General features: G+C 31.9%; 1 protein-coding gene across 2 annotated transcripts in view; it reads left to right on the forward strand.

Annotated features, from left to right (window-relative positions):
* The first annotated feature begins 829 nt into the window (after window positions 1-829).
* Window positions 830-27,176, forward strand: part of LOC106468516 (centrosomal protein of 295 kDa-like) — a 28,001-nt gene continuing 1,654 nt past the window's right edge. The window contains exons 1-12 of one of the 2 annotated variants that reach the window (XM_022397657.1): window positions 830-902; window positions 6,716-6,862; window positions 7,242-7,337; window positions 11,719-11,823; window positions 12,598-12,835; window positions 15,374-15,456; window positions 18,305-18,445; window positions 18,732-18,809; window positions 19,434-19,527; window positions 21,066-21,200; window positions 21,682-21,837; window positions 24,194-24,272. In XM_022397657.1, coding sequence (XP_022253365.1) covers window positions 6,782-6,862; window positions 7,242-7,337; window positions 11,719-11,823; window positions 12,598-12,835; window positions 15,374-15,456; window positions 18,305-18,445; window positions 18,732-18,809; window positions 19,434-19,527; window positions 21,066-21,200; window positions 21,682-21,837; window positions 24,194-24,272 — 1,286 coding nt within the window. In that variant the 5' untranslated portion in view covers window positions 830-902; window positions 6,716-6,781. Of the gene's footprint in view, window positions 903-1,183; window positions 1,268-6,715; window positions 6,863-7,241; window positions 7,338-11,718; window positions 11,824-12,597; window positions 12,836-15,373; window positions 15,457-18,304; window positions 18,446-18,731; window positions 18,810-19,433; window positions 19,528-21,065; window positions 21,201-21,681; window positions 21,838-24,193; window positions 24,273-27,176 lie in introns of those variants that run through there. The other variant, XM_022397665.1, reaches the window with a different exon arrangement.

The raw sequence follows: 27,176 nt of genomic DNA on the forward strand, positions 1-27,176 counted from the left end.
AGTCTTACACTGCTAAATTAGGGACGGCTAGCGCAGATATATCTCATGTAGCTTTGCGCGAAATTCAAAAAACAAACAAACAAACAGCATTTCACAGGCATATCTTTAGTACAAAAACATTAGTAACACATCTGAGTGTTTGTGTAGAATAGACTTTTAAGCTTACCACATTTCATAAAAATATAGTTTTTAAATTCGAAAATATGGTCAACGTTACTACTCTATTCGGTTAAAGAGCAGAGATTTGACCCTTACGATGCAGCCCCGAAATCCAGAGCTCTATCAAAACGACATTGGCACCCCAAGTTCACATATGAATTAACTAAATATTTATAATAGCTGGAGACGGCTTGAATGGGTAATGAAGAAAAACTTTAATATAAGTTTAACATAACAACAAATGTACAACGTTTCGACAAGGTTTTGTCAACATCAGGACATCATCATCCAGTCTCAAAGTGGGTTCCTCGTCATCGAATTTAACTAAATATTTAATTTTATTTCTAAAAACGTATTGTATTTGATAAACATTCGCCTTGGTTGTTCATACACAATAATGGCTTAAAATTATTTAAAACATATTTCATAATTAATTCTTATTAGCTTAAAGTAAATTGAGATACTTCAATATAAATTCATATATGCGTTATTACAGATGTTTTAATTTGTAGGACACATAGAAAATATTTTGTTTTATGCATAAAACCCACTGCTTGGTTTTATGCAGCTGTTTAGCACCAATTAATTTATATTTTACAGAGAGCGCTGCAGTAACGACCAAATTTCAAATAATTGATAATGTCTAACTCTTAAGTAAACTAAACTTTTTGTTAAAACTTAAATAAGTTAAACTGTCATTCTACTTGTACCCTGTTAGGATTACTGATATCATCATTGATAATGTGAGTGTAATTGTGAAATATAAATAAGTGAATGACAGATAACTTAAACATGTTTTTTTATTAAGAACTTTAAAGAAGCTTAGTTCACATATAAATTAAAGTAACTGTTAACTTACAGTTCTAGTATTACGGCGTGCTATTTCACTTTCAGTAGTTGTTGAGTGTTGTTATCACTTAGTAATACTCAGTCTAATAGTAGTATTAATACTATTGCTATCACTGTTACTGACTTGAACTTTAATTATTTATAAGTATAGTAATTTCTTCAGAAGCTTAACTTAGTAATTTCACATAAAATTTATTATATTAACATTATAAAAAAATAATTTGCTGAGCTAAACTGCCACTGAGTGAGACTGAAAGCTGTAATTGTGTATTAAATTTATTTTGGATATAGTAGTTCACTACCTAAACTGTAACTAAGTTTGAATTGTTTCAGTACTTTAAAAGTTATGTTTTATTTATTATTAACTTTTTGGAGTAGGTAGAGACTTAAAATCAGCTAAGTTAGAGACTCCTAAAGTTTAGCTTTGGGAATCACAGGGTTTTGCTAAAACTCTGAGTTGATAATCAGGAGTGAAAGTTAAACAGGATCATTTGGGGTATCTGCATGGATCATAGATTTGGTAATTTGATAGCTAATTAAAAATGTAGGGGCCAAATAAAATATTCTTAGTTCTATAGCTCCAATTATTTAATTATGCATTCCACTGATATTAAAATGAGTAGAATATACTAATATGGAGCAATAACTGAGATGGAATGTTAAAAAATACATTTGTGATAGAAGTTTAAAAGGATTAAAACTTGAATTGTTCCTCTTTCTTTAGCCAGCTGTACATTTAAAACTAGTGATTCTGAATTTGTCAAGCTGTTTGAACTCCACTTGTACACAGTTTTTTGGATTTTATTTGGTTGTTCATCTTCTCTGTCTGTTCATTTGATGATCTCTTTTTATAAAAAAAAAATGTCATGAATTGATTTTTACATCACCATTTACTGATTTAGTCATTTGTCCTGCATATTCTGCTAAATTTGTCAGATGACATACACTCTTGATTGTGGAGACTTGTAATCTTTATATAGTTACTTGGTAATGAGAAAGTGATATATGATGATTCCACATTTATTGGGTTTTAAGAAAAAATAAAAACAGTTGTTAGTATAAAAATTGACACCAGAAATAGCATTATTCTTTTTGCAGAACTATGTTACAGTGCACAAATGGAAAAGCCACAAATTATATTTTGTATTCGACATTCCCACCCTCCACAGTCACAACTGTCAAATACAAATTAATATATGATTGCCAAGAAAAATTATGGTCGCTACTGGTAACCCACAACACACAAATTTGAGGCCCGAAATTGTGTTATAGTTTTTTTTCATTTCTGTATTTTTAGACCTAATAACTGTTTCAACAACAGTTTCTAAGTGCCCCTGCTTGTCTCTCAAGCCCCTTCGGGGCTTGTTAAATATAAAACCAAAATTACTGCCAAGTTAATTAGTTAGTAGTTTCATGTTTTATCCATTTTCTTTATCCTCAAAAGTAAATTTGTGAACTTTATAAAGTGGAAATTGAGGTATACTGTTATAAGGATGCATTTCACTGTGTTTATATTAGTGGTAAAATTTTATAAAAAGCTTTAAGGTCATTTATTTAATGTAAACAAAATAAAAGTTCATTTAACATAATGGGCAAAAAATATGAAGTTATAATTCTGATACGGTGCATTACCTCTTCTCATAGACATAGCTATTCTTATTCAGTGCTGCCCTCTATATGCAAAAACTTTTTGGCATGCCACAAGCTTTGAGTTCCCATGTACCCTACGATCAACGTGGTTCAACTGCATCTTGCATGTAAATCATCATGCAACAACCCTCCACCAATAGGAGTGCAACACACCCTCACTTTACCATAGAGTATTTTCTCACCCTCAGGTAGGCTTTTTCTCCAGGTCTACGGATGACCAAAGTAGATGTCTCAAATGCTTATTTGAATATTTTTATATCTTGTCAGTTGTGGTGTTACCTTCAGTTTGTTCATCATGGGGTAGTGTATCAATTTTGTGCCCTACCCTTTGGGCTTGCTTTGGCCTCGTGTTTTTGTTGAGCAGTCAAGGCTTTTGCCCAATGTATGCATGCTTTTGTGTTGTGCTTTCACCTCTATATGGATGACTGGCTTCTGTTAGCTCATTCTGAACAGGAGTCCACCCATCACACTCATCTGCTTCTTTTGAAGGCAGCTCTTATAGGTTGGTTAATCAAGTTGGAAAAGTCATTTCTTATACCTACCCAATATCTTGTTCACTTAGATGTATTTTTCGACACTTACCTCAGTCGGGCTCAACCTTCTCCTCTTCGACTCCATTTGATGGAGATTTCAGTTCTCCACGACTATTACTGTTCGCAAGGTGCTATTACTTTTGGGGATATGGTCTTCTATGGAAACCCTTATCCCCTTGGGTCAAGAGCATAGGCATATGAGGTCTCTTCAGTGGACTCTGCACGACCAATGGAACCTTGCATGGGATCCCTTGGATGCTCCTATTTCCCTTCCTCCTTCCCTTGTTGACGATCTGCATTGGTGGTTGAACAAGGGTCACACATCGGCAGATGATCCACTTCCTCCCCCTTGTCTGGTTTTGCACATCTTCAAGAACTCTTCCCTCTATGGCTGGGGGGTGTGGATCGATCAGTAGGAAACTTCAGGACAGTGGTCTTACTATATCCACATCCTGATGCTTCTAGCCATACATCGTGCTTTGGTTAATTTTCTTAATCTTGCCAGAAATCGTCTGGTAAATGATCCATTCTGACAATTCTACCGTGGAAGCTTATATCAGTCACTATGGAGACACCCATTCTCATTCCATTTGTGGTCGAACCTTGGATCTCCTCCTTTGGGCCCATGTGCTTGGTATTCATCTCCTTCCATGTCATGTTCCAGGTACTTTCAACCTTGTCTCAGATCGTCTTTCCCAACCGGACAAAATGTATCTGACAGAGTTGTCTCTCAATCATCAGGTTTTCCAGTGGCTATGCCTTTGGTGGGGTAATCCTCACCTGGATACGTTTCCCCACATCCTTCAATACCTAGTTACCTCTCTTTTGGTCTCCAGTTTTTCATTCACTTGCACTGACTATATATGTGTTCAGCCAGGACTGGACCAACAAATACCTTTATGTATATCCTCCCATTCATGTCCTTCCCAGTTGATTTCGATCATCCACACCAGTGTGTCAAGTCCTTCTGATTGCTCCTTTCTGGCCAGCACAACCATGGTTTCCACAACTGCTCCAGTTCCAGTCTTCCCCACCATTAAGCTCTTATTCCATCATTTCAATGTCAACCTCAGTCACCAACATTTCATCCAGTCCTTCCTACCCTCTGTTTTCATGCTTGGTTTTTATCTGGTCCTTAACAAGATCTGGACTGTCATGGAGAGTCGCTTAATTTTTCGCACATTCCATTTGCCCTTCCTCTATGGATGTTTATCAACATAAATGTAATGTCTTTGGGTCAGGGGTTTTCACCTGCTCAACCCACTGTTTCTCTTCTTAGAGATTTCCTCACTTGGCTGTTAGATCAGGGGACTTCTGTCTCCTCAGTCGCTGGTTATCAGACCACAAAATGTACACTGTTGAGATGAGGTGTTCCACAAGATCACTCGTACGTTTTTCCTTGCAATATATTTGCTTCATTAATAAGCCCATTCTGTACTGTACTAACCCATGGACTTCATGGGTAAAGCAGAATGGGATAGCTGCCCAACCCTACCATTCCTTAGATTGAATAAATCAGGAGTGGTCTGCTTTTCAAAATAGGGTTTTCGTGGTCACTCGTTGCACTGTCTCTGGTGTTGATGTTCCTCCTGACTTCCCACTGCATTTTTTTCCAGTGGAATATGGGAGTCCTTACCACTTTCCAGTTCCAAGCCGCTGGGGTGGTGGACCATGGAGGCATCCCCCTGAATGTGAACGATATATATATACATTGCAAACAATACTGAATCCATTCTGTTGAGAGTAGGGTGGTGGTGTTCTGCTGGTGTAGATGACAAGATCCTCCAATCTGACACTCCATCTCTGAATGGGTTTATCCTAGGGGATGTTGTAGCTTTGGAATGAACTGTCAAAATTGCAGTTCACCCCTTCAATTGGGATCCCTCATCTTACTCCAACATGATGTCAGTTCCCAGTGGCTGGGTTTTGGATTTAGAGCTGGAACAATCAACATAAGTTCTCACTCATGTACTACAGGTGTCTCTCTTCCCTCACTCAATTGGACTCTTGTTCACAGCTACCGTGTTGTGGGTGAACATGCAGGTTACTATGGTTCTTCATATATTGAGGATGTTAGTGTGCTGGGGGGTGGTTCCTGTCTGATTGGTTTTAAATGGGAAATTTCACAATACAGGGACATGTTTATTATTCTTATCATCCAGATGTTGGGTTCCCAGATTGGTACAATGTTTTATCACTTTGCTATCATGAGCCCTGTTCACAAATCAGTGGGAATATCTCCTTCTGGTCTGCTGAACTTGAGGTGAAGACTGTATGATCCTTTTTTCTTCCCCCACCAGATGGCTGGATTTTGGAATGCAGTTAACTTGCTGCTAGTATGATCCTATTTCCTACCCCCATTTGGATGTTGGTTCCCAGAGGTTGGATTTTGGATTATAGTTCACTTACCAACAGTATGGTCCTCATCCTACCCCCACATGGATTTTGGTTCATGGTGGCTAGGTTTTAGATGCAATTGACTTTCCGTGTACATTCTATCATGCCCTAGACACTCTACACACTGAGGCACATCTATTTCACTCTCACCCACATTAATATTTTCAAAGGGATTGAGCTTAGATATCAGGTGGATCAGATCTCTATCCAAACATTGTTCTCTCCATTTTGGATGTGCTCCTCCACATTTTCTGCCCATGTTTGCGATACCTCTTTCCACACTGGGCTTAGACTGTACCTGGTACAAAAGTGGTGTGGTCTCCCACATAGATTCCTCTACTGCGAGGATCTCCCCTTTATGGGTGTTCTTCCCTCGCACTGGTCCCTCCACTTATTCAATGTGGGATTCTAGCTATATCTGTGAAAAGAGATAATGTACCATATTGAAAGTTATAATTTTCCTATACTGAAAATGTATTTCTCATAGTACTTAACTCATGTCACACTTCCCACCCTTCCTCTTCACTGAAAACTGGTGCTTCCGTGATAGTTCAGTAGAATCAAATATAGGGAGTCACACTCCTATTGGTGAAGGTTTGTCACACGATGATTTACATGCGAGACGCAGTTGAACCACAATGATCATAGGGTATATGGAAGCTCAAAGTTTGTGACATGTGAAAACATTTTGCATATAGAGGGCAGCACTGAACACGAATAGCTATATCTGTGAGGGGAGGTAAGTACCTATCAGATATACAAGGCAGTTTAGGAAAATTATAACTTTTTTTTTATTGTAAACAGTTCACCTACTCATAATTTCTTTTATTTTTGTCAGTTGAGAACAAATATTATTTTACTGCTTGGTCTTATAAATCTGTAGCTACAGATTAACTTGAATTAGCACCCATCTATCTGAAATTGAGTTGGACAACAATTTAGTAATATAGATAACCTATTAAAATCATTTTTAGTCATCATCAATCAATTCAACTAAAAAGATGAAATTTCTCAAGGAAAGTTAAGTTCCTCAAGAATGCAATTTTTCTATCCCTGTTATGTATGTTTAAATGCTATATTCTGTTTTCAATTTTAAAACTTTGTAATCTTTTTACTCTTTTATACAGGAAAAACAATCATCCATTATAAATACAACTCATGAAAATCGAAATAGTTAACTATAAGATAAAACCATGTTTCGTCTAAGCCCAGCTGAAGTGAATGAACTTTGTTTCCAAGAGAATTTGAAACAAAGAAAATTAAGGTTATTGCAGGTAAGTTAATAATACAGGTGACATACTTCTCACAAGAAATGTCTTAATTTACATGTATATACATATCTATTTCAATTGTCATGTTGTTGAATAGCGTATATGACAAAAATATAGTTGGAATGCTCTGAGGTCAAACTAAAGCCATTATGATGTGATAATATCCAATTGGAAAAATAAAACCTAAATATTGGAATTTATAAATCTTAATGCAGAACAAAAGAGCCTTTGAATGAAAAACATAAATTTATTAGTGGTAAATCCCAAGGTAAATTATAAAACCAGTTGAATTGTCAGTTATAAATTTTTCTTTATAGCAAAGTTGTTTAGTTACAAGAACTTTTTTCCATGGTACATAACTTTATTGTTGTATGTTATGTAGGTCCGAGAACAAGCAAAAAATTTTTCTGCAGACATCAGAGAGGATTGTAGAAAGGAGAGGGGAAAGCAGATAAATGCATTGAAAAGAAAGATTACAGTAAGTTGTCAAAAAATTTACTTTTGTTATTTCTAGTTATTTGTGTAGGATACTGTTAAGTGTATATAATGTTTATATTTTACTACTAGCAACTAATACTGTGATAAGCTTTATTTTCAAGAGGTGTAAAATTAATGTGTAGACTTTAGTGCTTGGTTGTTTTAGGAGAGTTGCATTAGATAGTGAAAGATGCTGGTTAACAAAGAAGCTATAGAAGTAAGAAAAGAAAGAATATATTAAAGACTGTTCTTTTAATGGCTAAGAAATGAGTATGAATATGCTGGGTTTACCATGACTGCCATGAGGCAAATGTATATCAGATTTAGGGAAATATAAATGTGTGAACATCTGACTGTTAATTGGGGGGTGGGAAGGAAAGGATCCTAAGCTGTTTGTAATAGGGTTTTCTGTAGTTACGCATATTTAGTGTGTAAATGATGAAGTACATGGGAAACTTAGAAGAACCTTTGTCTATTTGGATGGAAGTGCAGCATTGTGGGTAGACGTGATTAACAACAACTCTTTCAGTCACAGTAAATGATATTTGCCATTGTAAAAGGATCAAAAGATCTGATCCTTACCTTAAGAATATTCTCCAAGTAATTACACCACCAATAACTGCTTGTATTGCAGGATCAATATATGGCTTTATCCATATTTTTATTTTTCCATTAGTACAGATATAAGGTGAAACATGACCTATCAGGCCACATCATGTACTTTCACCACAAGCATTAATAAATACCTAAAGCAAGAAAATAATTGTAACAAATCCTCTAACTGATGAGAAGTAAGTATGAATGCTTTCAATCCTAGTTGTGGTTAAAAAACTTAACTGTGTATTAATGTTGCAAGTAAGCTGAACTATAATTAATAATCAAATTTGTAATACGACTTCCAATACTAAGCACAGGTTTTATAAAATCATGTGCAGTAACAGAATATGTTATTGTTGTATAAAACTTTGTTCTGATACGATCTCTTACCTCCTCTCACAAAATAGCTTTTCTCAATTAGTACTGCCCTCTATTGGCACAAATTTTCAATGCTAGCTACTAGCCTTCCAATATCTGCATATATTAATGATTATATAGCAGCTCTCCACATTTGCACTCATTAATCACTCCTTGATTAGCAGTAGTACTGTATAGACATATTTGTTCCTGCTCACAAGTTTGTCGACATTTGTCTTTATTCTACAGACTTAGTTTTTCTTATTTCTTTATTTACAGGGGCCTTTTTATTGGTGTATTATGGATACCACTCCATGACGAGTGGTGCCTGACCAGGTATACTTTTTTTTTAAAATCCGCAATCCGCACTGTCCATACTGTGACCATGCTCAACGCCAATTACATTGTAGCTCTTCCTACTGCAGACCTGATGTACAATTCCAGATGCCACCTGGTGTTGGTTGTGTGTCTCCATTCAATTATCATCTATGCTGAAACATTTACATTGCAGGATTAGATTACACACACTGTAGAGATGGGGTGTTCTATAGTACCGCTAGTAGTTTTCTCTAGTGGTCTTTTGCTTCATAACTACATTCCTCCCGGACTGTACACTCATGGATATTCATGAATCAAGCAGACAGGGATTGCTGCCCATCTGTGATGCTTAGTGGTGTTGAAACTCTTCCTACATACAATTCCAGATGTTGCCAGGTTTGGTTAATCGACTCCATTGACATGGTAGCTCTGCTTTTCAAAATATGGTATCAGGGTCACCCATTGCACTTTCTCTGGTGGTGCAGTCCTCCAGACTCTCCATGGATGTCAGTTCGTGGTGGATGAGGTGTTGAGTTGGAAATGACAGATTTTGGTCCTCCAGACTCTCCATGGATGTCAGTTCATGGTGGATGAGGTGTTGGGTTGGAAATGACAGATTTTGGTACAGAAGCTTGTGTTCCCTTCCAATTCCCATTTCCAGGTGAAGAGGTAGGTGATCCTCTACCTACTGCGAAGCTGTTGTACAATTTCAGATACCACCAGGTGTTGGATGAGGTCAAACTACCACTACGGTCTGTTGTGCCCTAGCCACTCGACACACCAGGGTCCTATTAATTGGTAATAAGTATTATGGGATTCTTTCATGTTTTTCCACCTTTTATTTTTGTAACACATTCATAACAGTGCAAAGGGTATACCTGGATCAGATGTAGTGTGGTCTTCTGCTGAGGTGAGATATTTTGTTTTTTGGATCTACACCTCATGGTCTCTCTTTGGACATTTCCTAGAGGGGAGGTGAAATATCGTATCGGAAGTTAACATTTTCCTAAACTGAAAATGTATTTCCAACACTTACCTCTTCTCAAATTTCCCACCCATGAAATTTCAAAAGTTGATATTACTATAAAGCAAAAAAAAAAAAGATTCACCTTTAAAATGCCTGTTGAATTAGAGATTATGGTTTTATAACAAAGGATATCATTCATACAGCATTGACGGTTTCTATCTGTTCTTCAATAAAGTACAAGGTTTTTAATAATGCAAAGTTGTTCGTAAGTTATGCAAAAAAATTTAGCCTGTATGCAAAAATGACATATTCTGTATACCATGTATTCCCCCACCATCTTGCCTCAGCTGTACATAACAGGAGGAGTTTATTACACTTCACAACACGCAGTCCCTGCAATTAAAGTTTTTTTGCTTTCTCAATCATATATATCTGACAGCAGTCTGTCTTGACAGTCAGCTGAGTTTTGGTAAGATTAGCCAGTACGATAAGCAGGCTATTTCATCCAGTATGGGTGGGCAGTCTGTGTACTTAGTTTTTTATTATTAATTGTGTCTGTCATCACTAATCGAAATACATCTGTATACAAGTTTTTTAGCCATGTGTTCAAAATGTGTGTTTTTTAAAACATTAACGCAACATCTGAGAATACAAGAATTTACAATTCAAATATTCTTTAAGTTTTGAAGATGCAAGTTGAATTATAAATAAAGGATGTGAAATTGATAGTTTTAATTCATTACCCTTTCAAACTGAAATATATATATATGTAATTTGGGACTTTGCTATTTCATTTTATTTAATTTTTTGAGCTCTTCTCTTTTGTGCATGCATGTGCCAGTGAAAATAGAAGTAAATGATGATGTCAACCAGTGGCTAGTTCACTAGAGTTAGATTGTAGCAGGAGAATGGACTAGATTGTGAAGTCACAACTGCATAATTTATTTGATCACGTAAAACATTTTAAGGGTAATAAGTTTGGAAATGTAGATGTAGATTTGATATTGAGCTAAGTAAAGCTAATTCCCTGTTAGAGTTATAAGTGGTTTGATTACTAGGAACCCACTATTTAGAAAATAAAGTTTGGAGATACTTTGAATGGGTAGTGAAAAACTTTATTACAAATGTACAATGTTTTGACAAGCTTATGTCATCATTAGGTACAAGTAGTTTACATAAACACAGGAATATATATATACAGTATGGAACAGAGGTTGCATGACCAGAGATTGGTTAACAGCTTAGTAAAGGTATCGTGGCATCCTGGGGTGTTGGTTTAGAGTAGAAGTGTTTTGTTTAAGTATACAGCTTCCTTTATTTATGTTTGTTTAAAATTACAGTGTTTTGTATAGATATACTGTGGTTTTTTGAATTTCAAGCATTTGTAATAAAGTTTTTTTTTCACTACCCATTCAAGTCGTCTGCAAACTTTATTTTATAAATGGTCTATCTGACAATGTTGTGTGTGCTGGTTGTTTAAAATCTTTTAATTAATGAGTGTGTGTACAAAGTTTGGGCTGTTTCCTTTGATGGGTGAAGGAATAACCTGAAGGGCTGAATGTTTTCCATCACCTGGCATTTCTTATGTAACTACAGAAACAATGGGCATAAGGTAAATCTTGCTGTGTATGGAATATATTTTTGAATGAAGTGAGATACACCTAAGATCTGCATTCGTGCACATTTTTAAGTTTATATATTGTAGGAATAACGTATATTTATACGTATTTATTTAGATTATTACTTTTTTTTTCCTTCTTTTTTTGCTCACCCAGTGAACTGGAAGACAGAACATTACTTTATATTGTCAGAAATGAATCCATTAGTAAAGTTGATGAAAACAGGGAGACCGTGTTAACATTTTAAATTGTTTTTTTTGTGCTACTAATGAATTTTCAATTTAGTTAGACTTCTACACAAAGTAAAATTAGTATTTAAGTTGCCCTAACCATAGCACAAAACTTCTATAAATCTACATCATTTGTTTAAACGTAACTACTTAGTAAGCAAAAAACTTTCTTGGCATAAAACTTTTGTTATTATGTTAAGAGAATATGTAGATAAGAAAAATTTCATTCCGTACTTAATTAAATTGTTAGATGTTAACATTATTTTTTATTGGGCTTTTGTTGAAATTTTATAGAAAGAACTTAAGCAGGAGAAAGAGAATGACTTGCGGTTACTAGAGTCGATATATGAAGGTCAATTAAAGAAATTTGGAGAAGGTCATAGAGCAGCTCAAAATCAGGTATGTATGAGTATTTAATAATTTATTAACATATGCTTGCATGGTTTTAGTATTATGAATACTGTATTTGTTTCATAAAAATAAGCTCCCTCTAGTGCAGGTCTCAACAAATCCCAGGTGCCAGGTTGCCAAGGCAACTAAAAATGTCATCATGGCACCTAGTACTTTCTCCCATTTTATTCGTACATAGGGATATGCTAAATAGAACTCGATTCTAGAACAGTTTTGGACTCTTGAAAGTCCAGATCTATTTTCAGGTTCGAAATCAAACTTTGTTTCTAGGATTTTAATGGCAGATTCAGCACTTCATATTTTTTCAGGAATGAGGCACTGCATTTCCACAACACGTTACTAATTTCATGCTGTTTTGTTTTTCTTCTTTCTCTCAATTCAAACAGTCCCTACTTTGGCAGCTTTAAACACTTATCTGTAGGCCAAAGTAAGGATTAAATTTTATAAACTTGTGATTGTGGTTTTAATTCTTGTTTCATTACTTTTTATAGCAGGATCCATACTTCATTTTAAAATTCATAATTTTTTTAATACTCTTGTAAAATAATGTCTTAGAATGGGTAGATTGTTATGTTAAAAGGTAAAATTGTCAGCTGTCACAGAAGAAACTGGGCTTTTGGATTTTCCTATTTTAAGTTTGAACTATTCAGAAAGAATAGTGTATACTGGTGATATTCATTTATTCAGAAGTTCAAAAACATCTGTTTGTAGTGTACTAGTTTTTTACAATGTTTTCTACATAATTTACTAACTACATTTCAGCCAGATATTGAACAGCTAAAAGAGGAAAAAATGAAAAATCAGGAAGCAGTAGCTACCTCCAGAGGCAAAGAAGCTCTTGCTGCTTTGAGAAAAGAAGCAGCATTGAAAAATACAGAAGCTAAGAAACAATCGGAGGCTAGACAACAAGCATTAGAAGTAGAGAAACAAAGAGCTGCCTGGATTTCTAGTCTTGATCTTCCAACCTTGGACCAAGTTGACCAAGTACTGTTAAACACAGGTCGGTTATTGTTTTACATGTTCAGTTAACACATGTATAAGGAAATAATAATGAAAAAAGGTCTTCGTTTCACTTTCATGTGTTGATATTACCATGTTTGCCTCTACTGAATGGAATACTGGCTTTACATTACACTAATCATAAAACTGGAGTACTTTTTTGCGATTGCACCTAGGCTCTGCTCTTTAGTAACAGAGGTCGCGTAGACCATTTAATTTTCTGTCAAATTACAAGTTGCTTCTCTATTGCTGTTTTTTGAATAATGTCACAAGGTAACTGATTTAAAAGTCAAGCTGAAAGCAAAGTGAATTATTCAGATGAACAGAGTGAATGAAAAGACAGTCAATTTTTCAGCCAAATAGTATTTAATTTTTCCCCTCTGTTTTTTTTAACTTAAGTTACTTTGTGATCACAGTTGTGTTTTACAGAGGGTTGATTAAATTATCTAAAATGTTTTTGAAGCCTCACCACATTCTTACACTATATCCCCACATCCAATCATTCTCTACTGAGGAATATACATATTGACAATAACCCTACAGCTTTGTATTCATTTCAAAAGAATGTCATGTCTAAAACTCACTACTCCTTCCTGTTAGTGTAGAGGATCTATTTCAACAGTGATCACACAGAATGCAAACGTGCTACATCGGTTGAATTAACTATGAATACCCATTTCATTCATCAGCTGCTAGAGGTCTGGCATAGTTGAATGGGAGGTATGAGTGGAAGCCTTATCTTGGTAAACCCATACCCTGTTTGCCTCATTTTCAAAATGAAATCCTTCTTGATTATCTTTCATGCTGCTTCCTGGGACACATGGAAGGTTTTTGCCATGGACTTTTATATTCGTGAATTCTCACCAGTTACAAGACACCACACTTTGCTTCACACCAGACATGCAACAAGTTGCATGTCTCTTTCTGGATGGTCATGGTGCCCCAAGTTGATCCATATTCCTTTCTTTTTTAATATCATTAAGTACAAAGGATATCCCAATCTTGGTAATTCTTAAGTCCACAATCACAACTCATCTTTACAATCTGAGTGTTTGAATAATTTGCATTAGAAAGGGCTGTTACATTCTCTTCTCAAAAGCAATCTATTTATGGTGATATCACACAACCTATGAAATGCCAAACAATGTCAAAATGTAGTTCTCATAATTTCATCCCACCTCAACTGTATAGCAGCAGTGGTTATCAAATGACTTTATGATTTGTTTATTCATAATCGTTTTTATTTGATGTACTCAACCCTGCAATATTATTTTTAAAAAACAGTAAACAAGTTATGAGATTGATCCAATGAGCAAAGAATATAAAAAAACTGATGAAATTTAACAATAATTTTTTTCAGTCTACCTAAAACAAGAAAATGACTGATTTGAAGTTTACCAGAAATTCACATGTGTGTGTATGTGTGCATGTACAAGAATCACACTTTCCCGGTTGCCCAAATGGGCATTTAAATAAATGAATTTGTCTTCAATAAATAGTGACACCTGGCAAGTAGAATCATAATATATAAACATGTTGCGTGTTAAAGATATTATAAAGTTTTTTTTAACAAGGATGTTACACGAGGTTATAAGCTTTATGAAAATATTTACCGGTAATCTATACTGGATTATAGTTGCCATTTATCGCTTAGAATCCTACTGATCTTAACTGCACTTCTCATTTCTCTGTCAGACATAAGAAATATTAATCAGTATCATATTCTTTATTCACAATACTTATTATAGGGCACCAACAGATTAATATACCAGTTGTGTTACAGTATTGTGAGGATTTGATAATAAATTGAAGCATTCTGCTTACTAACTGATAAAACCAACATACATAATAATCAAAATATTAATTACATCCTGTTTTTAGTGATGTTGCACACGAGACAGGTTATTGTATCTAATGATATATGCTGTTTTCTCTCATCCAACTACCCTAAAATCCAATCAAACAATCTCTCTCACACCTTCTTTCCTATTAATGTGGTTTTCTTACTTAATCTTATAGGTGGTACCTTATCAAAAACCTTTTAAAAATCATAAGTACACCAAGTCCATACCCTTTTCCATCATCCATATAACAAGCAACTTGCTAGTACATTAACTATGATAAGTTTTTAGATATATATTTTATAAAATTTTAAATACGGGTAACAAAATTTATGACTAATGAACATATTTTTTAGAAGGTTATTATGTTCAGATAATTTTTCAGCTTCATTGTGTAAATACCATATTTCAGGAATTTCCATACCTTTTGTAATTAGATGGTAGTTTTTTTTTTAACATAATTATGGCAAAAACTGCACTCCAGTTAAGGTCTTTCACATACTTTTTAAAGACCGCGTGGTCAAAATGTTCACCATTTCTCTCTCTCTCTCTTTTTTTCCACTGTGTGCTTACAATTAGCTGCATTTTAATGTTATTTTGTAAAGTTTTTGTGATTCTTTTGCTTTTAGGAAAGAAAAAAAAAGAATTGCTTTCAATTTTGACCTAATTTCATGATTTTTTTTTGTCCCATTTCAAAGATTCGATTACAGCTACACAAGACACGCCAAACAACGGACAACAAAAATTGCCTCATGTGGAAAAGGAAAAATGGGATACTCAAGTATGCATATAATTCTCATAATCCTTTTTTACCCTTTTCATTTTTTTGTTAGTATTTTTTCATTTTTCAAATAATTTTTCCTAAAGGTAAAGGCATCAATTATTACTTGTTTGATGGAGAATATGTATGGTGTTTTGAGTTGTCTGTTACCCACCACTGTGAATCTATATTTATATAGAATATGAAGAATGTGAAACATTAATCCTACTAATTTATTCTTCTTAATTATTTAGCAGACAAGTTGTTTAACATGCTAAAAGTAAATATGAAAACCAGTTTGCCATTCGATTCACCAATTGTCAGTGGGTTATACTGATCAGTAACCCTGGATTATGGCAAATAAAAATAATGAGACTAGGCTTTTAATAGTGGTTGATGGTATATTCATGTTTAGAACAGTGGAGAACATATTTGTACATAAATGATATCTTTAAAAACCATCCAAGTGTTCTTTGCTATATGTCACACAATTCTAAAATAATTGCTTGTCTTATGTTTATTGGCTGTTTAGATAAAAATTAAGTTTTCTGTCATCATTTCATTTTAACAAGCCTAATATGACTATTGTCAGTTTTTAGATACAATGGCAATATTTAATAATATATATTAATGTTAATTTTTCTTATTGTCAAATTTAGGGTTAGTAGTAAAATAAGTAAGATAGAAATTTTACATGATATATATTTATCAAAGTACTTTCTTCGACACAAGAAGATAACTATAATATCAATTAACTTTTTTACACTTCCAACATTTATTATTCTTTGTGTTTTTACTACACAAATACATTCAAACTTGGAAAATAACAAGTGATCCTGTAAATCTTGTGATTATTAAGTTCACATTTCATTTAATGTAAAAATATAGCACATGTATGGCAGTATAGATATTCAGAATAAAGCCTGAAAAAAAAAACTGTGCTGAATGAAGTAACTTGTTTGCCACAAGTTGGTTGTCGATAAGTATAAAGACAAATGCTTTAGGGAGATGAATAGTAGATAAACACTATCAGTAGATAAACGAAACCTGGTGAATAAAAGTTAAGTATGAATATTGTAAAGTAAAGAGTTTGAACAAACGTTTTGTAGGATGCTCTCTACACTTGGAAATAAATTTTAATATGTTACATCTACGAATCTAATGGTTTGAACAACTGGGTAGTACAAGTATTAAAGAAATGTATATATATATATACTGTTGGATCGTGTTTAATCAAAATTACAGGTAAATCAATTAATGTCACAAAGATAATCAACTGATTGAAATTAGTGTTTCTGATTATTACTGAATTTAATTATATCAACTAGCCAAGTATTTGAAATTTTGCAATAATGATTTTTCCATAATTATTTTACATTTATTCAAGATCATTCAGCTTAATTGATTAGCGTCACTGGTTATGAAAATAATCAATTAATCTAAATTAATGTTTCTTGATTATTCCAAGTAATCAAAATATCAGTTATCACTACTTCCATTGGTGGGACTGCAGGTGATGGTATGCATGATTTCTGCTTGAAATGTGAGAGTATGGCCTTGTGACTGTTCACTTAACTAGCTATAGTATGTTCATGTTTACCTTGTATGTCTAAATAATAGTGTAGCTATAAATTTAATATTAGTTAAATATTACAAGTTAGTGTTATTTGAGTATGATTAACTTAATGTAAAAAAGTTATGGCAAGTTAATATTCATTATTCTTTATTCACTCAAAAAAATGTTTATTGCTGAATGATTTACTTGTTTAACTGTATTTGTCAGAAATTACTAGACTTGGACTAATTACAACCTCACGTTATATAAAAGTTGTTAACCTGTTTACATGAACAGGACTTATGTTTAATTATGACTAGCTCTAGATAGGTAGAAAGCAATGAAAAGGGAAACAAAAGTGTCTGTCATCAATGACACTTGCCACTTAAATGCTGCCCAGTAGAGCAAGCTTTAATTTGTTCAATTTATTGATTTTTCAGCATTACATATGTTTAGACAGTTCTTCCAGACTATACTGTAAAATGTAAATATATTAATCATTATGATATATTTTATACTCATGAAATATACATTTTTCACATTGATGATGGAATTAGATAACAATCTGTAAACAAATAATTTTTTCGTATTATTTTTTATTTAATTATATTTTGTAATACTTCGATTTCTACCTTATGAATCATTTTACTCTCAGCCAAGAGATCATATATTATATTCACAAATTTTCTTGCCAAAAGTAGATGTATTGTCTTTTTTTTCTAGGATTGGTGTGAAAGTGTTTTCACGGGATTACATTAGCTTTGATACACACTGTGACAAGAATATCTACTAGTTTTATTAGAATAGTCTTGTAAAGAAACCCCCAAAACACTATTAGTTTTATTTTCAGCTTGTTACAGGATTTGTACTAAGTTGTGTAAGTAATACATTTTAATGCAAGAAAGTTAAGAGTTAAAAAAAGTAACTTATTCCTAAATTGTTGTACCTGAAATTGTTTATCATATTAAATGAAGGTTACTTCGAAAATGTGTTAGAAAGTAGGAAGGTTAAGTCTTGTGAGAATAATCAGTTAGTTGAGTGTAATCGATTAATGAGCTCGACAACTAATCATTTAATAATTTTCACTAATCACCTAGCTCTGTGTGCTATTATACCAACTTATAACAAATAACTCAGATTTTAACACACTTTAGAAAATTTTAAAAATACAGTATATATATTGCATATGAAGAAAATTTATTTCATTCGTTACATGAAATAACTTCAAAGATGATAAAAACTTTTATTTTTTGGTGTGTTATATAATTTTGTATATAAGTGTTCCACTTGATGTAGCAATGTTCTTCATTATAGAGAGATGCCAGAGTAGCTGCAATGGAGGAAAACATGAACATTGAAAGAAATGCTGAGATGAAGCAAGAAGTGGATAAAGATAATGCAAAAAAAGCAAAAGCTCGTTTCAATGCTGCTTTAGAAGATGAAATGTGTGACAAGGTGAGTCAGTATTTTATGTTTTAGCCTGTAAGAAATACTTAGTTAAAAAAAAACAGAAAACGGGTAAATGAAACCATGTTTAAAACTATCAATATGAAAAATTGGAAAATAATTAAACCTAAAGAAAGTTTCTCCACCATTTGACGTATCAAGTATATTTGGTTTAACTATGAAAACTCATTGGAAGGGTCCCAAAATTTTCTGTATATAAAATAAGCTTTATGATGAACTTGAAGTTTATTTTGCCTTAAATAACTATTTTTAATCACATCACTTTTGGATTTAGGGATTTGCTAAAATCATCGAACATCTGGACTCCGCAGAAAAACAAGAATGGACAAAAAACAAGCAAGAATATGGAAAAGTGGTTATCCAAAATTAATAGTATTTATATTAGTTGTGTTATTTTGCATGGCTGTATCAGACATCAAGGATAGAAACAGTAAAAGTTGGTTTGAATTTGTATGAACATGTAAATCAAATTTGCAGTTTTTAGCCATGTGTGTGTGTTTATTTGATAACTAAAGTCATATAACAATGAGCACGTAAAATTCTCTATGAACTTTCATATTGTTTTAAATTTGATATATTCCATTTCCACATGGAAAAAAAACTACTGTTTTTAATAACTTATCAGCTTATTCTTGTTGCTGAAAAAATTTAAATTCTAGTTTGAGACATTACATAAAAGTGTGAGAGGGTTAATAAAAATTATGATTTAGTTTATTATAATGAAAAACATAGCTGTTATTAATTAAGAAATTAATTTTTTAAATGTTCACTAGTTTGTTTTTAGTTACTATTAGTTACAAGCAACCTATATGTTGTAACTATTGAATTGTAGGCTTAAGTAGAAAATTCAAAACTTAAAGATTTTGAAGTATTTGTAGTAGGTATATTGTCTGTTTAGCAAGACAAATCTTTCATGTATTGTATTCTCTCTTGTGTAAAAAAAAAAGTATTTAGCACTGTGTTTTTTTAACAAAAGAAAAAACCACCAATGGTCCAAGATTCCAAGCAGAAAAGTGAAAAAGAGGAACAGTTAGAATGCATAGTGGAGAAAATCTTTAATGGAATCGAAGGTAACTTTATACTATTAGTAATAGTAAAAAAATGTTAGTTTTTTTTCTCTACATATAAAAGAAATCAGAAAAAATATCATCTGTAACATTCACATATATGTTAGTGCGAGTCATGCTTTAAAAATAAGGATATTTTTGTTGAATAAAACATGTAAAAAATAATTAACTTTTCTGGTGGATGTTTCGAGGTTAGCTGCAACTAAATATAAATAACTGAAAAAAAGTAATAATACGTAAAACTAGTCAGTAAAAAATATATCACTAGTGCAAAATACAGTGTAGAAATACAGTACTAATTGTGAAATTTTACAGCATCAAGTGCACACAAAATATTTTAGACCTGAATTCTGAAAATCTCTACAGTTGATTTAGTTTTTTTCTTCAGAAGCCTAAGCTTGGCGACAGTAAAAAGAGAAAAATTATAAATTTTTAATTGCCATCAAAACAGATCTCTACTCTTGTATATTCTGTGAATTATTGAACTATTCCCACAGACAAGGTATGAAGTTCTCTTTGACATGTAAAATCTTTGTGGCTTCGATTATAGTCACAGAGAAGTGTAGCAACATTGTACATTAATAAATAGATCTATACCTGAAAAATGACTTATGTATGATTAGGTGGTTTTCTGTGTCCATACTGCTGGTAACCTTGCTTTTTAAGGAACTATTCACATTTATGAATAAAGCATACATTTTGTACATGAAGAGGAATAGAGTAATGTATGCTTTTAATTTATTAAGATGATAACTCCAGTTTATAGTTTAAAATGTTTATGATAATGTCATTACATGTACTTATATGTTTGAGATATTGAGAACAATGAAAAGGTCTGAGAATTGTTTATTTTTGTCATTGAAAACAGATATTTCTATAGTTTGCTGCTGCTCCAATAAAAGCTAAACATAAAACACACTGTCAAAATCAAGTGAATGTTGAAAATATTGCATTCTGACCCTCATTTGTTTTAATAAACAAATAAAATTTAAATATGTAAATCAAAACAATTATGAACAAGTTAATTATTGTTACAATAATTATATTTTGATAGGCTTAAAAAAATTCAGTTAAAGACATATTTTCTTCTTGGTCATTGTTGTTCAGATTACTAAATATCTTTTGATACTGTCTACTCCAAAGAGTAAAATCAATCAAAATATTGTCATGCACTACACAAGCCACATGAGTGATTTTATGAATGAGATGTTGTCTAAAAGTTTATTTGTCAAACACTTGAAACAGCTCCTAGTAAAAACTAAAGTAATAACAATTAAAAAGTGTTATTATTTAATGGCAGAAAATATTAGACTACACACACACAGAAGAATTATTTTATTCTTAATGTTTCATATTTTCATGACAAACAGCAGTACGAAAGAGAGAATAGTTTTATTACTTTACTGGTGACATTTGTCTGTGGTATATATTGTAGAAATAATTGAAAAGATGTCCCAAAAAATATATTAACAAAACTAAAAGAAGGTTTGACTATTCAAATAAGTAAGTTCAGATCCATTAGTAAAACAAATTTGTAACAGAACATCATGGGAGAAATGTGAAGAAAGACCATGTCAGAAGTAATTTGAATGAAGAGGAGCTATTGGATGATGATAGGTCACTGGCATCCCAAAAACAGGAGAATTTCAGTGCAACCAGAACCTTAAAGTCATCTAGTAAGTCAAGTTTTTACACATAAGACTTTAGTTAGTTCAAAAATATTAGTTACTTAAATAAGTAATGCAAATAAAATAAATTTTTTGTTAGTTAACATACTAAAGTTTCATTAGGTGATGAAGTATTTTTGTTTTCTCTCTGTTAAAAAAAATAGAATGATAGAATACATTTTTGCAAATATTAAAAAATATTTTGGGTCAGGCTAATGTTGGTGAAATATGCATTATATTTTTTCTAATTAATAATAACGTATAAGAATAAGCTAAGTGAATATTCCCTGTTACTAAATGCATTTAAAGTACAGAATTTAATCTCTTAGTTTTACCATTGTAAGTACCCTTTTATTTTAAACTTTTGTAGTTAGCTTTATCTGATGAATAGATGTGTATCTGATATACCATTCAGCATACAAAAATCTTTTTTTTTAAAACTATGAAAGTATGGTTATTTTAATGCTGTTCCCACGTAATGTTCTGTTAGATGGAGGTTTAACCCAGTTATTGACTAGAATTCGTCAACAGAGAGAGGACCTTGCAAGACAACACATGGATTTTTTGGATAAACAACATTGGCCGAGAACTGATCATGAAAAAACTAGTCCTTTCAAGGTTTCATCACCATACTTAGAGAGAATGGGTATGCGACTTATTTGTTAATACAATTTATAGATAAAAATTTATTTTTTTCCATGAATCTTATAAAAGAAAAGTCAGTTTATGACCTCCTAATTCTCCAGGGGTGGTTTGGAGAGGTAATAATTTTATCTGATGTAAACAAGTGCACGTGTACAAGTGTGGTTGCATTGGTGCGATGATACCAGTCATAATATGTAATAAAATAACATAAAGTTAAGAGAATAACTAGAAAACCAATAGATACAGCTTCCTTTTGTTCATTGTTTACTGACATTGGTTAAATTACCAATTCAGGACAGTATGTATGGATATCTTCACTTTCAAGGCCTTTGAGTCTGCCATTGGGTCATAATTACTCGTGTTCTGTCAAGAATGTCCTTTAAAAAATCTTATTCAGTCAAAATTAACAGGAACATTAAATTTTATGGTTGTTGTAAGTTTCCTTAATGATGTGTATTTTGTGATTTATCCATATGTATATTGGACAGATTTGGAACAATTTGATCAGAGTTGATATTTTCATGATTCCCATAAACCCTTATAGCCACTGATTGACTGGAGAAAGCCAGTCCCTCAAATATATAGCTTGTGGGTCATGAGACACATTCTTCATAATTATATCCTAATTCCAATATTTGTGTGCTATTATTTATGTTTGACTTACTAGTCTGGATCCATATTTTCTATACATCTTGTTTAAATACAAACAATTTTTGGTTGTTCAAGATCTATCCAAAATGCCACTTTCCTAAAAATGAAACTTTGTACATGTTAAAAGGATGGGAAGTGATTGTTCTCTAATGAAGTTTGTATGAACATAGTAAAATTTCTTAAATTAAAAAATAACTTCAATGACATACTGAGTACCCATATTCTGTCAAATTTCTCTCAAAGCTGCTCAAATTTTTAACAGTTCTGTCTAGAGATTTTGGGAGCATCGGTAATCTAAGTCTACATTTTTGCTGGTTAATAGAATTGCTATAAATGTTGATTTTTAACAGCTTTGTCAAGAGAACTGTAGGCATCAGGAGGCTATGCCTGTTTCTTCTAGTTAATACAATGGATAAGTACCATGTCTTTAATTTAATGCAATGTAATACAAGTTGTTTTTCTCTCTCACCTGATGGGTACATTTTGTTTACCTGTCCATGCTATGCAAGTTTAATAATGTAGAAATTCATTCAACTTGACTATGTTTTGTATTTTGTTAGTTGAATGAGGTCTCTGAAATGTGCTGTACAACAAGCTGGTAGTTCAGTTATAATTACAGTTAGTAAACAGTAATACCTCATATTTTTAAGTAATGGTACACCATTTTATTCTAATAGTTATTTGTGCCATATTGTTTTCTGTATTCCAACTACAGGACATGTTAGTATAATTGATAACACGAGAGAATGCATTACATGTATCTGAAGCAAAACTAACAGCTTGTAACCTAAGCAAATAGTTATTGTTTGTGACTATTTCTTAGCCTTTTGTCCTACTGTTATAAAAAAATAAACTTCCCCAACCTTTTCTAGATTCAGCTTTAGTCTGCATAAATTAATGCTGTGTTAGTAGATAAAATTTTGTGTTGTTACATAACTTCTCAAATAAATTATAGATATGTCTTTATGTGATTATAAGTTTTTTTGTACTGTAGAATTTCAAAGAATGAGAAACATTTTACTTTTGAGAAAATCTGAGTGGATGAATACTTAAAAAGTTGTATTTAAATGTGTTTAAGCTTCTGATGTGGCAAAAATGGGATCAAAGCTTGTTTTTAAACACAATTGTAAACTTATGATGAATTATATTGAAAAATTGTCTTTTTCATGAAAATTTTATAAATGCTTATGCTGTAAATAAAATATCTTAGTGATGCAAACATTTTTGGCTCACAGTCTGTATATGTTGTGATATCTTGATCAAAATTGTTAGTTTTCACCTTTATCAAAAATTTAATGATCTCAAGATAATCTCTTGTTTTCATCAGGATAGCCCCCAGTGGCACAGCGGTATGTCTGTGGACTTGCAACGCTAGAAACCGGGTTTCGATACCCGTGGTGGGCAGAGCACAGATAGCCCTTGTGTAGCTTTGTGCATAATTAAAAACAAACAATTCATCAGGATAACTGTTAAGAAATTTTCAAAATTATGTGTGAATAAAACACATAGAGAAACAAGTTTAATTGTCATTTAAGTATAAAAATGATGCATTACTGTTATTTATGTATTTTTTGTACATTATAATAATTAGTTGAAAAAAAGATACTTAGAGCATTACCATTATTTTTTGAGTTTCGTAATTTAATTATTAAACTCTTAGGAATGTGTTAACATCTGTTATTGTTCTTGTTTTTTTTATCACATAGACACTGACCAGGTCTCTGAGGTTGAATATGCTAAATCACTGAACTTTGATGCAACCGATACACGAAATACAGAGCAACAGTAAGTATAAATCTGAACAATTGAAATCATCCTCATACTCCCTTTGTATGAAAAATATAATAGCCCATATAATAGCCCACTTTTTATTCAAATGTCTCTTAGTTGAAACTAAAAATTAGATATTTTTATATTTTGTCCTTAACTTAATAATTTTGGTGAGTTTTCAAGGAGTATTACTAGTAAACATTCTAGTAAATTACAATTTTATTCAAATGTCTCTTAGTTGAAACTAAAAATTAGATATTTTGTCTTAATCTATTTAACTAAAAAAAAATGTTACAATTATTTCTACCTTTTTTTACTGGTTTTGTTTGTAGCACCTGTTATTGTGTGGTTTAGGTTTCTATTTATTCCTAATTCTTTATGAAAATGTCACATTGCAGTTAAGTAAGAGCAAGAGATCAGAATTATCAATTATAATTACCAAATTGTGGCTTCAAGAAATATTAGCATAATAGCATCATATTTCTCTTGTATTTCAGTGTTTTCTAATGTTGATTTTTACTTTTTTATTGTCCACCTCTGCTATTGTCTTTAAAGCTTGTGTTTAAATAATACCCTCAAACATGCTGATGCAGAAATCACGTTTTAAAAAGTCTAATTTCACCTTAATATAAGATTTTTGACAACCTATAACAACTTTTATAATGATTAATTTGTATTTTTAATATATTATGTCAGTTAAGGCCAGAAATTTGGATAATAGCACATGTAACTAATTATAATTCAACAAGCTGTTTCATCATAATTTCAAATCCTGGAACAAAAGTTTACTGCATATGATTTTATTGTCACTATTTATCTGAATAATTTCCAACCCTGATGATCAGATTCTGCAGTAAGTAATGTGTCTATTTCAATAGTGCTACCAAACTTTCTTCATTATTCTATTCTTGTTTCAAGGCTATTTTTTACTTCTATCTAGAATGTAAGCTTCTGTGTTATAACTGGTAATGTGTCGACCAATTCACATTAACTTCATAGATCATGATGACTGTGTTAGTAACAAGAAAAGAGGTGATCAAATTATTATTATTATTATTACTACTATTTTTCAAATATTTTATATTTATAAAACAGGAAGGAAATGATTTTATGCACATGGTAGTAATTACCTTCCAACATTTTGAAAATTGCAATAAATGATCGAGGCTTTGTGTCAGTTATTACAAGATCTGTCAGATTGTCCTGCAGTTATACTTTTGTGCACTAATTAGTAGCTTATCCTATTAGTAATTAGCTATTTAGTAATATGTTTGTTAAATGTATCCAGGTTCGTTTCATCAAGTAAATTTCAAAGTTTAAGTATAAACAATAATTCTAACTATTTTAACAATTTCGAATCAAAATAACTTTGTCATTTTGTAACATTTATTTAGTGTAATATAAAAAAAAAGTTTTTAAAATGCTCATACCCATATTTCTGCCCAATCCAAAGCATAAATTTTTATTTGATAAGAAATTATCCATTGAGAACACAGTTAACTATGCTCTTCTGATTTTCGTTCTCTGTTTGAAGTTTTATTACTCCAGGCCTTTTTTTTCCCACACTTTTATGATGTCAATCAATGCATCTAAACAATCACTAATGAAGCAAAGTTTGAATACCATTGGATAGAGCAAATAAGATAGTTTGAGTAGTAATTTATGGTTTCATGAGAAAGTGACTACATGAATTCTTGGAGAGGTGAACAAAGGAATCTAATGGGAAGTTTAGGAGACTTAAAAACAAATTACAGATTTTTCTTTATAGTTTTTTTACATGTTATTTTCACTTCTGAAAACGTTTTCATATTAAATTAATATATATGTTTCAAAGCTATGGAAAAATGTTCTTCCACAACAAAACATCAGGTAAGTTTAGTTAGGTTTAGAAAGTATAGTAGGCAACAATAAAATATTCTGATGAGTCAATCCATATCTATTATTGTTCAAGTTTATTCTATTCAAACAAAGTAAATAAGTAAAATACCTTATTATTTGTTGAAAGAAAACTGTATTTATTATATATAAATCTCTCTCTACCAAAATATTGTTACATAGCCTCACAAAGGTAATGGTGATGCCATTGTAATGGGTCAGGTCATAGGTCACTGATTGATCTTTGTAAGTTTTCACCATGCTTTTTATGATGTGTTGACTACTGGAATTGGTAATATTAAGTACCCAAAAAAAACATTAATGAAAATGAAGTCAAGTTGAAATTAACTGAATATATAAAATAGAATTTTCTAATCAACACTAAAAACAAAACTAAAATGTTAAAACTAAAGAAGTATCTTAATGTATTTTCAAAAGATTTTCTTACAACAAAATTTTGGAAATTTCATAATCTAATAAAATTATAGAACAATTACATCACATTACACTAATATTTTTGAGCTGTAGCTAGATACTATTTAGTATCTAAGTTTCTTACAATTTGATTGGATATTTCTACTGTGACAAGGAAAAAATAAAGTTATATCAGACACTCCATTAGTCCTGAAAGTACTCTAGTCATGAGGTGGTTTGAATTGTAATTTATATCATTCAAGCTCATTGAATGGTAGGAAACAACTTACAATATTAATATATAAGTCTAGAAGTTAATATTAACTTTGCTACCCCTTACTTAATTAGATAATTGACTTCATATATTTCATGCAGTATCATGGATTGTCGTAGCTAGTATAATAAAAATAACATTACTGTGAAAATGTTACACTTCACTTTTTTTCTTGTATTCGGGTACAACTGAAGGCTTGTATTTTACCTAACTGTTCATGCTACATAGCACTGTTACGATATATGACTAAGATGCTTGAGTTGTATCTTTATGGCAGAAATATAGTTATGACATTTCTACAAGTGATCTTTCAAAATTTGCTATATATATATATATATATATATATATATATATAT

Source organism: Limulus polyphemus, unplaced genomic scaffold (assembly GCF_000517525.1).
Source record: "Limulus polyphemus unplaced genomic scaffold, Limulus_polyphemus-2.1.2 Scaffold89, whole genome shotgun sequence".
Taxonomy (NCBI): domain Eukaryota; kingdom Metazoa; phylum Arthropoda; class Merostomata; order Xiphosura; family Limulidae; genus Limulus; species Limulus polyphemus.